Below are 18,204 nucleotides of genomic sequence, written 5' to 3' on the forward strand. Positions count from 1 at the left end.
AGCCCACATTCTGAATACAGCATGTCTCAAAGAGATGGCACATGTGCTGCCTAGGCGAGACCTAAAAAAACAGTACTCCTGCCTAAGTGAAACAAACCAATCACACTACCCTGACTTAATAATGGCCAAGGACAAAGCGGAAAATCGACAGGTATGCCAGGCCCATGATAGCCTTACCTGTCAACAAATATTTACAACCCATGCACTGGTTGAGATGGGAACCACTGACCCCCGCAGCCATGCACCAAGACCTGCACAATATTGTAGACTGCGTGTCTGAGACAGAAGGTAGAATCACTGGTGTTGAGGACATGATCCAGTCCCTCCCGAGTAAAGTACACACATGCAAAAAGCCTCTGAGCAACTAGAAAATAAAGCACAAGATGCTGAAGGACGTTGTAGATTTAACAATATCAAAAATGTAGGAATCGCAAAGGGCACAGAAGGAATTCATCTCACAAACTAGGTATCGACATGACTACAATCATGGGTCCTGGCAGAAGAACTATCCTATTACTTTGTGGTCTAGAGGATGCACTATTCCTTGGCTCTTAACATCCCCACCCCATCCGAAAGCCTCCTGGACCCCTTACAGCATGTATTCTAAATCACCTGGGCCAAGATCTAATATTGAGCCCAGCTAAACAGAAAGGCACCATACACCATGGCTCATTTAAGATTATGATCTTTCCCGACTACAGCAACAACATGGGTCCTTTTTCTAACTACAGCAGAAAATAGGAGGCATGCAGTTGAACTACATGCTGCTATTCCCCACAATCCTCAGTGATACATCTGGGGAAATTGCATTTCTTTGACATGCCTGAAAGTGCTTGGGAGTGGGTAATGGGGAAAAGAGCCCCTGGCAGAAAGCGAGAACTCAATCATATGAAGCCTTCTATTAAAGGTGAAAAACCTAAAGAATAGAGAGTCTCATCATGAAGACAACCCAAATGTGGGGTACAAACCGTCCAGGAATATCCTCACACCCCTACTTCAAGACAGACACCATATAGCAATATACATGATAACTGGCCAGATGTTTTTCCACTGGTAAATCAATCTGGGGTGACAACCTAAAGCAGCCCCTCCCTGATCTAAAACTAGAAACTGATCAAGAACTGCTAACTTACATTATTGTATCTCTTTATAGGATGTTTCGGAGTTCAGACAGCAGGTGCTGCAGAGGTAGACTTATTAGGAAGGTGGGAGCTGGAGGAAGTGGAATTAGTTGTAAAACAAGTTAATTCATAATGGTTTGACAGGCAGGGTCAACGGTCCTCGTTAGGAAACAAGATAAACACACAGAAACCCCCAATACATACAAAATCCTTTCCAGGAATGTCAACAGGTTAAACAAGAAAATTAAGAGACCTGCAGGCTTACAATATGCCAAGCATCCTTCTCCAGATGCGCTTTTCCTACAGGAAAGACACGTGTTGGGCTCATATTGTGGGTTTCTCACTGGATAATCTCTCTCAAGGGGCTTCTGCTGTGGTAAATAATAATAATACTCGGATTTGATGAGCGCAGCTAATCACCCTTGAGGGTCTCTAGGCGCTGTCCATAGGGACAGGGAGTTTAAGTGATTTGCCCAGAATCACAGGATGGTGAGCCAATGCAGGGACACAGAAGTCAGTGGCTCTGGCCATTAATCCACACCCTTTCTTTGGGCGTACATGTTGTTCCAGAGGAGTGGCAATACTTGTGCATAAATCTTTCCCCACAACATTGAACCAGACACAGATTAGTACATACAAATATCCAGGAAAATCTTCAGACAGAAGAGGATATTGACAAGCATATAGAAGAATGTGACATCTCAGAGCATGGTGGCACCTTGATGACGATTTTGGAGCCTCCGTGAGCATTCCCCAGAGACAGCTAGAAATATTGGGCACGCAACTATAATGACAGACCTCTGCCATTTGAGGGACTGGCTAGATAGGCTGGATGAAGAGGTTTTGATACTTGGCCTCTGGGAGCCAGGTGATGGCCTCAGTAGAGATTAAGATCTGCATTCTATGGCCCTCTGGCAGACAGGAATGAAATTTAGGGGAGTCATCTGTGGTTCAAAGATAAACCCTGTGAACCACCCCAAACTTCAAAGACACACCTCAGTAGAACTACTGGTGCCATACTTCAGCCAGGGAGAAATACACTTGTGGGTATGTAGGACTGGAGATCCTGTAAATGGGCGGTACACACTCGGAGGAATCTGTTGTACACAAGGAGGATTACTACCATTGGAAGGGACAGTGCAACCTTCCTGAATAATGGCTGGCCTGGGCTAAGTACTTGCTGCTGTGTGACACCCTGAAGTGTGCTCTCCAAGGGCTTGTAGGCTTGCCCCGTTCTCTTGTGGAGGTCTCGGGGACATCAAAGATCTCCAGTGAAGAAACCACACCATCTACCTGTGACACCTGGAAACCCGTGCCCTCTTAAGTACCCATATCATCTGCTGGATCCCAACTGCTAGGGCGTTGTGAGCGTGGACCTAGGTATTGTGACTGGAGACTGGATTGCCTGGTGCGGAGCCAAAAGGAATGCCTGCATTTATGGAGTGTGACCCCTGCATCGTGGGACCTCGACACACAAAAGCGTCTGTTGGTGGTGATCTGATTCACTGGTTCTAGGGATCCCACGTGGCCCGCTACGTCAATCGTGCCACATCTACATCGCGAGACACGCCGACTGCATGCTCATTGCGTGCGGTGTCCGATTCCCAGGTTGCGACCCTCAGAGGAGAAGGAGTACCCATAGTAGTACAAAAAACAGCAGTTTTTTGTACAATTGTTACCCATTCCTTTTCCAAGAAAAAGGGTTTCTCCCTCCATATGTAGGTACCCATAGTAGTGCCTCGTTCCAGATAGTGCGGCACTGCTGATTCTGCAACTGTGTGTCTGATCAGAATTCTGTTATGCGACTCGGATCAATGTGCCCAAACGTTGTGCCTCATTTCCAGGGAGGTAAGGAATTAGCAACTATTCTTTGTGTGTGATGGAATAGTCTGGTGTGACTCAGCTCAACGCACACCAGAAGTTATGCCTCATTTCCAGAGAGGTACTGAGTTTGCGACTCTAATATGTGTGTGATCAGAACGGTTCGGTGAGACTCGTACCAATGGGCACCAGAAGTTGAGTCTCATTTTCAGGAAGGCACGGAGGAGCGGATTCATGTTCCCAAGGGTTCTTGGATTGATTGGGTGTTACTTTGATCAATGTGTGTCTGACAGGGTGACTCCTTCTGAGAGGCTCCCCTGCTTCATCCCCCATCCGTTGATTGTTCCTTTTTGTTCCCTCAGTGTAGCGGACCAACTGCCCTCTCCTCACCCCACCCCGACAAGTTCAAGTTGCCAGGTAGTATTGCAAGATCAGGCCTGAGAGGTGACAGTAATTGACTGGGCTAAAGAATGCTTCAGAGAGCGACAGGATGAAGATCAAGAGACTGTGTGAACACCCCTGTGCTTCAAAGAACTAGGCTGGTGCCAGAAGACACAGTGTGGAATCCTTGGATTGAACACATATGTCTCTAACCCTGCTTCTGCTCTGCATACTGTGGGTGCAATTCCCACGTAGTGGCCAAACCCCCATTTGTCAACTACTGCCTAGTCCTGCTGCCTACTCCCACCTTCTTCCCTGGGATCCTGACTAAGTGTGACTTTGGCTGTGATCAGCCTAGTACCAGGGGGGAATGTTTTCTTTATCTCCAGCCCGTGGCTGAAGGGTAGTCCAGGTTAGCTGACGGGTGGCTTGGGGCCACGGGGTCAGCATGTTCATTATCAACTGACCTGCCGGATATCAGTTGCACTGCATGACAGTGCTGTGTGTTTGTGTGAGTGCGCTCCAAACGGACCTGCCCGATATCCGTGGCACTGCGTATCCGTGCTGAGTGAGTATGCAGGAGTGACTGTCTGTGATTAATTACACCGCACTGTGCTGTTGCCCTGCATTTTAATTCCCTGCCGAAAGAATACTTCATTTGACATTGGTTTTTACCTATGCAGCCTTGGCCCTCGGTGCAGTTTAAAAGTGTTGTAATTATCTGCGAGTACACATTTCTAATATTGTTACGATCTGGGGTTCACCTTATAACTATGTGGTATTGAATTATAATAATTGCCTTGGTGGGGCTTTGTTCTAACAACATTTCGCACTGCATAAGGGTGATGGGGGTAAAATAGGATCTTTCCCAAGTGTACATATTACTGATGTCATTTTAACACAATTGGGCCTGGTGATATTTCCAAATGTGATTTATGCTGTTAGTTAATGTGTGTTGAATACAAACTTTTTTTACATACACCACTTGTGAAGTCTCTTTTGTGATGCTCAGTGCATTTATTCTGTGAGTGCTGTGCAAATGCTTTACACTTTGCCTATTTGATAAGACTGACTGCTCAGTGCCAAGCTACCAAAGGTTGAGCGCAGGTTATACAGCGAGTGTAGTCACCCATCCCTGACGGGGGTGGTAGGTTCTGCCTGGGAAAGGCCTCGCTTCAGCCAACCAGAACGTGCCAGTTCCAACAGCCTCCCACAGCAGGGTCTATGACTCTGGAGACAGGGCTGGTAAATTAATCTAATTGGCTCACTGTCAAGAATAGATTGGTCTGATTAATCCCTATCCTTCAAGCCAGAGACTGTACCATGGTCACTTGCACAAAATACATAGCAAATGTCTTTCCTACATATTAAAAGTCACTTTATGTCCAAACCCCTCACATTTGCATCAAAGGCCTACCACTTAAAACATTAAGCTCCTTAGACCACAAGATACTATATCTACCCACCACCACCAAGGAGATTTCAGAGGAAGCTACTGGAATGCAATCAGAAAAGACCCTACGCATGAACAGCTTCCCAACTGAATTTTTTTAAGAAATCTGCCTCCATTGTGAATCCCTATTCCTTACTTTTATTAAATGAGGCAACCTACCAGACAACCTGCAGGGGAGACAACAATAGTGATGAGCCAAAAACAAGAAAGACCTCCAGATCTCCCCTCCTCTTATCAGATTATATTCTTTATTAATTCAGAAGGCAAAATAGTTTCAAAGAAACTTGTGACTTGGTTGATCAAAGTTACCACATCCCTGGTACACCGAGACCAGAATGGTTTCGCACCTGGTGGATACTAAACAAAGCCTGAGACACATGGAATTAGCACTTGCCACAAACTTGAGGGGCCTTGTGTGGTGGTCCTTATAGACTTTGAAAAGGTATTTGACTCCATAAACTGGGACTTTCTGCTTCAAGTGTAAATAAAATGAACTTTGGGTCCCAATTCATAAACAGACTAAGAACCATATACTTTGCTACTTGATCCCAAGTGAGTAAGTGGGGTGCTTTCCAATAACATTACATAAGGTATTTGTAAAGTGCACGTTCACCATGAAGGGCATCTTGGCACTGAACACAGATGTTTATAGTTACCCAACTCAATTGTACTCAGTTTATCAACCTCAAAAGGATGAGATGCTGAGTCGACCTGCCGGGATTTGAACGTGTGACCATGAGGTCAAACACAGCCACCAGACCCGGCGGATCAATTTGTATTCATACAATGTAGGGGTGCGCGATCTCCCCGCTAGTCTTCCTCATTGCAAAACAGCAAATAACCAAATGAGTTAGAAGAGGCATGTTAATAATAGGCTTCTATTGGAATGATTGGAATGATCCGACAGAAGACCACATATCTCTCAGATGATGTCCTCTGTTTTATAGAGTATCCCTGAAAATGTACGAACGGGCAATGATAATCCTAGACCTACATGGAGAGGCTTCTGGGATGATTGTAAAGTGGGGCAAATCATCCTTGGTCACCATGCAGGATTTTTTTGTTTTGCAATTCTTTACTGAAGGACAATACAAGACATTACAAAAGAGGGGGTGGTGGGGGGAGCGAGGCATTCAAAAAGTCAATAGTGAAACAAGTATACAGCATCAATGAGTACAGTGCAAAATAAGGCAAAAGAATTGCCACAGTTCAAACTGAGAGACCCTTGTGGGACTGGGAAGGATAACAACAAATGAAAGTTGAGGGAGAAAAGGAAACAAGCCAGGAATCCATGATTGTATTGTTACATTCGAGGGAGGGGGGGGGGGGGGGGGGAGTTGGCAGGGAGGGGAAGAAAAAGACAAAGAGCAAGGAGAAAGAGAGGTGGAGGACGCAAGTACAAAAGAGAAGGAAGACGAATAGTAGAGTCACGCATCAGTATGGGCTATGACCGGGCAGGTCCACGTGGTTACTGCCAACAAGTTGTAATGTAATATAGCAACCAGTCAAACTGTTAGGGGCAGCTGCACACTCAACCAAGGGCTAGAGGGTGGTGTCGTGGAGAAAGGGTGCATGCAGAATTTAGTTGGGAAGGTACTTTGACAATTAGACTCCCAGATCTTAAAGAAGAATTTGAAATTTACATTTCTCAATGTTCAGCTTCCTGCAATTAAGACAAACCCTAGAGAATTACAAAGACCAACTGATCAAACATCTCACATTTACTCCCCTAGAGGCCAAGTGAATGCCAGGCACAGGGGGCTGAAGAGAAATCTTGCAGCTCTATAACTCACTAGTGAATAATGCTACGACCCCACCATAGGCCGCCAAGTCAGTCTGAGAAAACAATCTTGGCCCCTTTGAAGACAAAGAATGGACTGAGGCTAAAATGGCTCTGCATACTCTTGCCATATCTGCCTGATACAACTCGGTTATTTGTACAGAACATACTAGAGTCCCAACAGGCCATGGAAGAAGGGAACAGGGACCCCCACATGCATACGGTGCCCAGCTATTGACATTCCTACAGTTCACTTGGGGTTGCCTCCAAAGCCAACCATTCTGGAGACTAATACAAACCTCCTTGACCAAACACTGCCAGACGAAACTGGATAGCCTCCTACAGCAGAGTCTATGACTCTAGAGACAAGGCTAGTAACCTAATCTCACTGGCTCGCTGCCAAGGATAGGTCGGTCAGACTATTCCCTATCCTACAAGCCAGAGACAGTACATCTTCACTGGTGCAAAGAATACAGAGCAACCCATTACAAATCACTTTTACCCACCCTCAACCCTTCCACGTCTCCAGAGTCTAAACATTTAAAGATGATGAAAGACAAAAGTAATGGAACAATACATTAGCCTTACATTCAAAATTACTCTCCAGGGACTACGGAAGCATCAGGAACAGCTGCTTAATTACAAAGAGGGATGTAGCACGAAAGTGGAGAGATAAACTTCCTCACTTTGCTCCAAGACTGGGACAGAATTATTGACTGTTGTTCAATTTTGGGAAATAAATTTACAAGGCTAGGGAATACCCCAACCAGCACACACATATTTGAGACATCTGATCGGAATACTCATACATGAACGCCACAAATGCAGGGAAACCCACAACATCCACGTATCAGGGCCCATTCACTAACATACAACCCATTGGACACACCACAAGACTAAGACACACATACTCACCCACACCTGCCCCGACAAAGGGGTTCTTTCAAAGTCTTAGTTGATCAACAATGAGAGAGAAATTTAAAATGAAACTCAGGTTCTGTAACACCGTTCATATTTTATAACTGGCTGTCAGCCAAGAACGTGCTCGTTTATTTTCCGTTTTGTTTTACCATGATTGAAAATGAAAACTCAGTGGTTTGTTTTATAAAAAAGTAGGCCTAGGAAGCAAATGATCATACTAACAAGTGTGGACTGCTTCCACATCATATGACAACTGAATTAACTTTAACACCAAACAACAGGGTCTCCATGTTGCTTCTTACCCTAGAGTACTTTTGGTTTGCACCGCACTGTTTAGAAGAATACACGATTTCTTTTCTCCTCCCTTCTAGTCATGTATGTCCAGAAAATTCCTCCTATGTCCAACATCCCATTTACACACATTTATCCTCAAACTATGTAGGTTTAAAGCTGCACTGCCCAAAGTTTCATTTTTTCTATGTCATATCATATGTAGACACTGAAGGGCAGCAGCTCCACAAACACACACACCGAAATCTGGCAGGGCAGTGGCAAAACCAAGATGATCCCTCATTATCCATAAAAGTGCAACATTTTCAGATGCTGGTCTGGCATGTCTGCTGTGTTAAAAAGTAATGTCTTTCGAGAGCTTTTCAAAAGAACTGTTAGATAAATAAGGGCTTTTCTTTATCCCTCTACTGAAGGTCAGCAATGTCCCAAGAAACTACAGGCAATGGTATGACAGTGAAGACACAAAGTTCGAGGTGAGGGTCCGTCGAGACAGAGAGAGTAAAGAGGTGATTTAACATTAAAGATTGGCACCAAGGGAACAAAGCAATGCACTGCTGAAATGGGAAGAGGGGTTGGATTACACAAGTGACTGTGTGCTTCCTTACTGATTGTCAAAAAGCATTACTCTACAATCCACTGCAATTGAGGAGCTCTTTTGCAGCAGTCAGAATTAAGGTTATAACGACTGTGTGCCTCTGGTCACTTTCAACACACTTCACTTTAATAGGTTTCAGAAGCCTGGGTTTGAATGCAAATGGAGAAAAGCAGGTACTTACTATCCCTGCGTTCATGTTTGCTACTGAGAAGTGCAGGTGCTCTCCTATTGAAAATATTGCACCAGTGAAGTAAAGTGGTGGATTTCTTGGTACTACTCCTTTCGAATTAGAAAATGTGCATGTGCTCGGTACCTGCCCATTGGAGGGCTAAGTTCCTCTTACTTCCAGACACAAAAACGTAAAAGAGAATAAACAAGTAGCAGTAGATTCATGGGATATTGCAAGCCTATCTGTCTAACTGAATCAAAGCCTTCAAATGTCATCACTATTCATTTCGTGAATATAAAACTTTGTTAACAAGTACCTTATCAAATGGTAATATCTATTAAATTAGATATAAAAACCGCACTCTATAAAAAAATCTGACTTCTATTTATACATCTTAAAGCAGCTCTGTGGGTGCAGTGCAAGGAAAACGTTAATGACTGCCACTATATAGATACATTTTAAAGACTAGCAATAAATGTTTACTAAAACTCTAAGACAATACGAGCATTTCACATTTTCCCCGATATCTACAAAGGGCGGAAACAGTAAAAATAACATTTCCGCAGGTTCTCAAACAAGGCTTTGAGGACTTTGATACCAGGAACACTGCGAATACTGCTGGCTCAGCTCTGCAAACTCTTTGCCAACATGCCGTGAACTTCACGGATGGGAAAAGTCAACAAACACCTGCAGCGAACAAGCTCTCCCCCCTGTGGGCACAGAAGGACACCACCACCAAAAGCGAAATCCACTGCATTTGTCGCGTTTTATTTCAACATTTTCAAGTTTAGACCCGTGGCTGAGGTTAAAGAAAGAAGGCCATTCATGGAACTCACGGGAATTCAGCGTTTTTAAACACAGCTCGGGTATGCAGGCTCAAGCTGTAGCCATAAAAGCTAAGCATCCGAAGAGCCACTAACATATAGCGATTCTCGCACCCACAGACGAATGATTAGTCACTTTAAAAAGACACGTTAGTATAGTCTCACCGCAAAACGTGTCTGTTAAAGCATGTAACTTGTTTATCCCCCACCACCCCTTGCTTTCCTACTGCAGCTGCTACTAGGCACCGAGATCTCCCTCATTCGGACAACTGTATCGTCAGACCAGCTTTTCCATTGGCCCGTCGCAGTTCAGGAAGGTTGAAGGGGTAGTGGCGTACACGCTTGGCTTGCAGCACGGCCCCAATCGGTCATCCTAAAGGTGACAGAAAGGCCGCCCTACTACCAAAGTAAACGCCTGCTCAATCAGCCTGACAAGGAGCAGCGGCCCATCCAATACCTTCGTCCCATCTTTACGGGATGCGTACTCCTTATTGCCCCGTCCACCGTGATAGTCCTTCTTCTGTTTCCATAGAATCATGAGCGCCTTACAGTCCTAAACACAGGGGGGCGTGGCTGTGTAACCTGGGAAGCCATCTCAGAGTCAGGCGAACGAACGGCCAACGATCTGTAGGTCGCAGTCTGTTCGTGCCCTACTATGTGAATGCGCACTAAAATGCTGTCGTCTGTGTCTTTTATCCAAGCTCTCCGGGCCAGGTCGAACACTGTCCCATAAGCGTTGCTGGAACTGTCACCCTCAGAGTCTTTATTTATTTTAGAGATTTTATGTAGCACGTGACACGGCCAGTAGACAGCCGAGCTCTTTACACAAGCATTTGCAATGCAATAGGTCTCACATTTACGCGAGTTTGAGCTATTGGCATTGTAAATGACAATGACTTATTTATGTTTTGGGTTTTAAAACATAAATAAAAGGCATTGTCAATTACGTTACTAATAGCTTAAATTCTCGCAAATGCGAGACCTATTGCATTACAAATGCTTGTTTTAATCTGAAGGAAAAAACATATTATTGCTGGGCGCATCATAGCCCCCCCCCCACCCTCCAATACACTTATTTTTAGCCATGCTGCACAGCAGGCTTGCTGCTATACAAAATTGCTTAATCATTGCCAATAGCTCCTTTATTTGAAGTGCCTCTTGTTTTGGTTGCAGACTACCACTCTTCACTTTGCGGCTGACCGCAGCCCCCGCAGGGGGCCACTCAAACGGGTGGCCCTCTAGTGCCATATGGGCACCAACCAGGCGCGCAACGCCCATTGGACTCAAAGGGCTTCAACCCGTTGTGTGTGGCAGCCCGGGATGAGACTGCTTGCCGGGCACACACACAGCTGCACCCAAGCACTTCACAGGTCTTTAAAAGACTATTTGCATGTTAATGAGGCATTGTTGTTGTTTCACCCCTTCTAACAGCCCCTGCAGCTCCACTCTGCCTATTGCTTAGAGATTCAGCCCCTCCCGAAATTTTTTCTTAGCCCCCCCGAAATGTGGATCTAGTGGCGCCTCTGGCACCAACCCACCCCCCTCTAATGCTGGGAGGAGTCCCCCGTCTTTGCCTGTGGCGCGCGAGGCTCGTCACTTCCAGTGCGCCGAGAAGTGGGGGAAGGTATATATGTCTTCCCCCACCATCCTGACGTCCTCTGTTGCGCTGGACACTCCGTCTTGTGGAGTTGTTGGACACGACGTCGGTTTGGTCGTACGGGATTGCTGTTGGCCTTGGGGGTCCTGAGGGCGTGAGGTCTGCCGTGTGAATAGGGAGGGTGTCCATTTGGACCTCGTCCCAGCTGCAGGCTCCCAGGCGCTCCCTGGCCCAGCCCCGCTTGGAGGCCGGCTGGGTTGGAGCCTGCGGTCGGGGTGTGGTGAGCGACGGGGCCAAAGGGGGTCTAGTCTCGGCCTCACGATGGGCAGACCTGCCAAGCAACGGTACACGAAGGTTCTCCGACTCCTCGTCCATTCCCCCCACGCCAGCCTCCAATTGCGCGGTACAAAAGGGGGTGGTGATGGACGGAGCATCTGAACCAATCAAACACTCACACCCAGTCAAAAGATCTGGGTTTAATCCATCACCGTTCTTTAGCCCACTCTGCCACCCCAGTTCAGACAAGTCCTCGGAAGCTTGTTTCCAGTCCAGGGAAGGCATGGCTTGGCAGTTCGGGCTGGACTGTTCCCATGAGGCACAGGGTCAGACTGATTTGCGTATAGCCATGTCTGAACTGGGGTGGCAGAGTGGGCTAAAGATCGGTGATGGATTAAACCCAGATCTTTTGACTGGGTGTGAGTGTTTGATTGGTTCGGATGCTCCGTCCATCACCACCCCCTTTTGTACAGCCTCCAATTGCGCAGCCCGTACTGTGGCAGACCCCCCCCCCCCAATGAGGGTTCCAGCGTCAACGCTGCAAAGGGGCAGGAGGTGGCTCAATGGGCCCAACCATTAGGGTCAGAACAGCAATCGATTTCGGATTGCGTTTCCCATTATAATAGGGAGCGCTGGTATGGCGGCGGTCACACGGTCATGTCCTTGGCCTGGCGTCATTTTCCTGGGTGAGTGCATCCTTTCCCATGATTCCCGGTGGCCTGAGGCCACAAGTCTGGAAATGTGTTTGGCATGGGGAAGCGGCAGGGGAAGGGTTCGCGGTCGGGCACAGCCTTTGTGGTGCTCAGGGGGCGATCACCTTTGTTAAAGTAGTGGGCATTGCCAGCGTCTCGCTTCCGTTTGAAACAGTCTGCTGTCAACCCTGCGTGCTGCACAGATGTGTTCATTGCTAGTAATCTTGCCCATGGGGGCCACTAATGTACCCCTGTCTGATGTGGTCCTTGTTATAGCATTAATAATATAGTAGCTCGGGAGAACCTTCATTAGGCACAAGTAGCTCTCATTATAGAAATGGTTGAGATCCCATTAAATACGGGCGTGTTATTACTGTACTGTAATTTGAAGATGTGATTCACCACCCTGTTCGGTATGCGTGGTATTAGGATACACTCTGGCATGTTACCACAGTAACCTCACTTGTAAATGGAGTCCATTGCGTCGATCGATTGATCAGAGCATGATCAGCGTTTACTGTCACCAAGGCATGCACACATTTTTGACTCCTCCACTCTCTTGAGCATTAGTCGGCAGTGTAGTGTTTATGCTCTCACTACATTTTATTGTTGCTGGGTCATTTTGTTCCACTGCGCGCAGTTTCCACGCACTTTGTTTAATTGGTTCATCTCTGGATGTGATGTCCACATTACACGCCACTTGATGCACCGTGAGCTCTGCATGTCACAGATCACAGGACCCTGCACCTCGCTGTCTCTCTTGGCATTGTTCCCTTGGGAAGAGATATTTCTAATGCTGGTTCACGTCAATGTCATCCTCAGGTGTATGCAATCAATCCAACGGGGGTTGAAAAACCACTTTTGATGCGTGTTCAATGGAGAGTTTTTAGTTCTATGTGGCTCTTGAATAGCTTAAACACACGTGCCCTTCCTATTCTCTAGATTCCCCTGCTTTGTGCTGCTCAATGGAGGCATGGCGCGTGGTTGGGGGGTACAGAGCAGTGGAGCCTGGTGGCGCGCATGTTGGTGCCACGGAGCATGTTGCGGCCTGCAGGGGCGGTGGTCGTGGTTCACCGGCTACTGCTGACCGTGAGTGCAAAGGCTTGCTGCTGTGTCCCTGCGCATGTTTTAAATGTTTTGCCAATTGTATAAATGTGTATGATGTTCTTGTTGTGTTGCAGGGACTTTGTAGCGCGAAGTTGGACCGGGGGCCATGAGGTGCAAGGGTGCAGGTAATTAAGTGTATTGTCATGCTCCAAGATGACGGCTGCTGCGACCGCGGGCCGCAGGTGACCGGTAAGGGGGCAATATAGTGCCGGGAGCACAGGGCCAGCTGGTTTGTACAGTTGAAAGTCCAGGTGGAGGTCGACATTGTTGCAGAAGGGCCAAGGGCACCGAATATTGTGGGGGCAGGAAGGAGGTGGGGTCCTCCGGGGGCCATCATTCATGAATGGTTGAGTTGCGTGCGAGCCAACAGAGGGTTTTGCTCAAGGTCACGGTGGATTCAAGGGCTACTATTGGTGGTGGATCGTCAAGCCTGTCCAAGTTTCGTCTTTGTTAAGTTGAACTGAGAACAAACACGTAAAGCCTAAAACGCGCGGTTGATTCAGTAGTTAGGAGGGTATCTATGCCTCAATTCCATCACAAGTTCATTTATGACTGCGGACTTGTGTAATGGAAATGCCGCAATGGGGGGCATTCACAGCGCTAATATTGGAAACACATTTTCACTTTGATAATGTTTGTTACGTTGTGCCGTAACTGGGGACTGTAGCCAGTTTGAGGTGTGGCACCTTTGGTAGTACATGGGCAATTTTCGCGGGCTCTTGTGGTTTTGGGAGAGGAGTAACAGAAGGAGCGTGGCTGTTAGCTAGGTGTATCGACGGTGGCTGGCGTTGAAGTGTGTGCTCTGGAGTAACGCGTCAATAAAGTTGTAGTTTTGTAGACAGCTGTTACGGTGATGTAGCTTCAAAGTGACTATGTCCTGGCTCTGCCTCTTCCTTCCAGAACCATAGCATGTTCAATATTCTTAAGACGGAATCATAATTGTGCTAATTTTCTGATGCATAGTCTAGCTTGTGGGTGTAGGGTCACTTTTGTAATAGGTAGCTCGAGGCAATGACAGAGGCCACACATTGCCGGTCGGCGGCACACAGAGCACAGGACCACTTTTCAGCTTACGCAGTCATAGTTGTGGTCCTGTCTCTGCAACTATCACCTATTAAGTCAGGCTTGCAAATGTAGAGTTACTTTTGGTATGTAGCCCAAGGCAATGACAGAAGACGTAAAGAACCAGCCAGCGCCACACTAAGCAGCTCTAATTTACAGCTTACTATCTTCAGACACGCACGTAAGGCACTGACCTCGCACCTTGAGTGCCTGCCCCAGGTCCCTATGTGGCATGAGGTACAATTCCGAGGTGCCCTTGCCTTCGTGTGAGGCAACGTTTGCCCATGTAGAGTGCTTCTTCTCCTGCTGGGCGTGCCCAGGCAATATAGAACAGGGGTAAGCTATATAATTAATTATATAGAATGCTACGCGGGACGTTTGACAATGAAAATTTCCCGGCAGTGACCCACGTGCAGCATGCAGGCAGGTGAATCACACCTCGTAAGTGTAGTTTTGCAACTATGATGTAGCTTCTACAAATCTCTTCATAGATCCTGCACTGTTTCGTCATTTCACAACTGAAGCATGAGTACATGGACCCCACCCCCTGCTGAAGTTGCATCAAATTGATAGGCACGGTGGCACATCCTACGGTATACAAAAATAACTGCTCTGTTTACTGTTTGTGGTCAGGAAGTGTCTTGAGGACTTGGCGGGCAATTTCTTCGGGGGCTTAGATTTGCAGGCTACCCTGTGCCTGTTTTTAACAGACTAGGACATGCAGCAGAACTTGTGGCAGGCAGGCGACAAGAGATTGGTCTTTCAATACATCTATACCTGGTTTAGTATCCAGGTGAAGGGGTGGCTGAGTGACACTCTGGGTTGGAGGTGGTCAGCTGGCTGGCAGGCCTTCTAGATGTAGGTTTCTAGCTCGGGCCTGTCCAGGTAAGGGTCCAAGTGGCAGAAGCAGGCACTTGGATACAATTTTACATGTCTGTGGAGCGGCAGAACAGAAGGGGGCTAGGGTTCGACCTCCTGGTCACAGGTTCAGAGGCCGGTAGGTCCACTCAGCATTTTATCCTTCAGAGTTCGATGAAACGAGTACCATGGAGTTGGGTAACAATAACCATGTTGTTCAGCACCAAGATACCATGGTGTGAACATATTAACAATAGTCAGAAATAGAAATTTTAAAGGAATTTTGTGAAATGCTGTGGGCTCACTCACCAGTGTAGGAAGCGAGAGTTTTGCACAATTGCCATAGGCCGTAAGGGTGGGCAGGCAACAAGTTTAACCCAGCAGAAACAGCAGGGCACTTCATGTCTGATGCACAATAGACATACATTCGCAAACCAAAGTGACACCATTCAATTGCCGCCATAGTTTAGCACAAAAATTGCCTGTGCTGATGTATGGTTGATGCCGCCAAGTATGGGCATGTTGCTTCAGTTAAGCTAGAATCACCTGCCCTCTAGCCATGGCAGCTTGGCGAGTGTGGGATTTGTCACCTTACAAGTGCGCTCTGCTTAAGAAGTTGGGGAAACACTAGTTTAGAGCACAAGAGGCAACAACGCAGTAAGGAACACCAGGCATTCCCAGTATTCAAGTATGGGCAGGTAGCTGGACCTACTGTCCCACTGACTTGTCTGCTCCCTGATACAGATTAGCAGAAGTTTGGGAGGGCCAGACCTCACCTAGGGGTGCCTGGCTTAAGTTTGAGGGACAAGTCCAAATATATCACATTTACGGAACATTTATAAATTTTCTAATATCTGTGCATAGTTACAGACCAAGGCATGGCCCCCGGGTGTTGGGGACTTTTTTTTTGGTTATCCAGTTTCTCGGATGTTTGTTGCAAGTTTGCGCAGGCTGTTGTGTCCGCAGAGTTTGGGGCAGGTTAGCATCCCCACCTTGCATTCAGCATTCCAACAGCACAGTAGTTGACAGAACATGGGAAACGCTTTCCCAAATCTGGCACCAGAACACAAGGTTAATCAGGGCCAACTTGTCTGGTGGATGACTGGGGCAGGCAGAGACTCATTACAGTTCTTGCACAGTCCCATCATTTCGGAATTGGAGCGTTTCTTGAGGTATCCCTGGGCATAAAGGAAGGCCAGACAAGCAGCCAGGGGATCACAGAGCAGGTGCACTCTGCTCTTAGCGTAGTATATGCAGACTGCATCACCTACACCTAGGAAGCAAACACTTCTTTAAGTGTTGGGTTGGACCCATACTGAACATCAAAGTGATAATTTAGCTATGCTCACTTACCAGTGAAGATAATGATATTCGGGAGCGATGGAGCACTGCGGGTGACATTCCTTGCTTGAGTTAGATGAAAGCTTTAGGTCCCTGATAGTACTCACAGACTGGTCCAGTAGTAAGCGGGCCATCGCACCCCAGGTTGGGGGGTCAACTCTTAAATCCTAGGGGGACTAGGAGGGTACAGATCTGGGGCTTAGGAAACCCTGAAGGAGCAGGGAGATGCTGGCAGTAGGTCTGCAGCACTCCACCAGTTCTCCACCACCAGTGGTATTAAAATTAGCCCCAATCTTCACCATGTGAACAACACTTTAGAAGGCTGGAATACAATTTCACCAATCCGTTGAGCTACAGCGGGCTGTTCCTTTAGGGGAGCTCCAGAACAAGGTGTATCACGCTGGCCTACAATGCAAAAGCACGAAGGGGCATAGTTTAGGCACAGGGGTCCTCCATTTGCCGGATCTTCTGGGTCCCCGTACAGCACCATTTGGCTTCAAGCTTTTAATCTGGAACTTCAATAGGAATATTTGAACCCAGACCACAAACTATAGCAGAGACTGGTAGCAGGGAGGTCCCCCAACACATCCCGGCCATAAACCTTGTTGTTTACAACAACCGCTGACTTGGGGGAGATCAGTAAATACATGGGACAATGTTAGCTCTGGTGGTCTGAGATTATCCCCCGCAGGGTTTGGAATTACGAACTTGGGAAGCCTAGGGGGTTACACCAGAGGGAACAAAAACAGGCCAAATTCCCGTAAGAAATAGAGGATACAAGCGAAGTGCTTGAGGACACACTAACATACTGTTAGTTATGAATATTCCGGTTCGCCATGATTTAGCAATCCAAGAGGACTGTGCAAATGTGTGCACGCTGCCCAATGGGCAGGTTATGGGTTGCCCCAGTGAAGCATAGAAGCATCTCAACTTGATAGCCAGAGTAGACAGGCTGGTTGTGGGAGAGGTCACTTAACAGGTAGGCTGCTGTACCATAAATGGGGGACACAGGGCAAGTTACAGGTTGCTTCAGTTAAGCATAAAACTTCTCGCCCTGATAACCAAATTAGACAGGCGGGTTGTGGGAGCGGTCACCTAACAAGTAGGCTGCTGTCCCATAGATTGGGGACACAGTCTTCAGGCACATACAGTGCTAGATGGACGGCAACTACAGGTTGCAGAAGGTTGGAGCCTACATTAGCCCGAAGGGTAGTATAGCAGAGGTTAAGGTTAGACCTCCCTTTCCCATCGAACAAGGTAATTTCTGTAAGAAATAAGTGGATTCATGGCAAGTACAAGAGGACACACTTTCTTATTGTCACTTACTCCTAGTTAATCAGGCAGTAACCTGCTAGGTGCTCTTCAGGGACACACAAAAGCATAATGGAGTTGCATGAGGGAGGAGGTAACTTGCAGTGAGGCAGTGTGGCCCCAGCTGCCCGCAAAAGAGGGCTGCGGCGATACTTGCAACTGGGAATATTAGATGCTAACACTATCAGTGTTAACATACTCACGACTCCCTGGCCATGCGGGGTATGTATTTCCCACCCTGAATTATAAGTTGACCAAAAGGTAAGCCAAATGAAGTTTTGATTTAAAGGAGGTTAATCATTCCAGGTATAACAAAGTGAGCTAGGTCAATAGCTGGATTAAGCTCGAAGGGACACATGATCCCTATTGGGCTCATTCAGGCACAGGCCATCCAGGCGTATGCCTACGGTTAAGTTGACAAACATGGAGTGCACTTGTCACAGGGGGCATGGACACGTTCCACTGGAACATGCAGGAGGCCCTAGAAAGCAGGTTGCAAGTGAGAATATAGCTGTTTTGGTGGGGGGCGCTGGCGATGACGGGGGCCGCCTCCAGAGCTGTGGTGGAGTTACAGGGTGATCTGGAAACAGATGGGTACAGAAGG

The 18,204-nt window shown here is 47.1% G+C and overlaps 1 protein-coding gene across 1 annotated transcript in view; it reads right to left on the reverse strand.

Annotated features, from left to right (window-relative positions):
* The window catches only part of CDK13 (cyclin dependent kinase 13), a 777,929-nt gene extending 768,051 nt beyond the window's left edge, over positions 1 to 9,878 (reverse strand). The window contains exon 1 of the mRNA XM_078688204.1: positions 9,814 to 9,878. Coding sequence (XP_078544330.1) covers positions 9,814 to 9,824 — 11 coding nt within the window. The 5' untranslated portion in view covers positions 9,825 to 9,878. The remainder of the gene's footprint in view (positions 1 to 9,813) is intronic.
* Between the last annotated feature and the right edge of the window lie 8,326 nt (positions 9,879 to 18,204).

This window comes from Lissotriton helveticus, chromosome 4_1 (assembly GCF_964261635.1).
Source record: "Lissotriton helveticus chromosome 4_1, aLisHel1.1, whole genome shotgun sequence".
Classification (NCBI taxonomy): domain Eukaryota; kingdom Metazoa; phylum Chordata; class Amphibia; order Caudata; family Salamandridae; genus Lissotriton; species Lissotriton helveticus.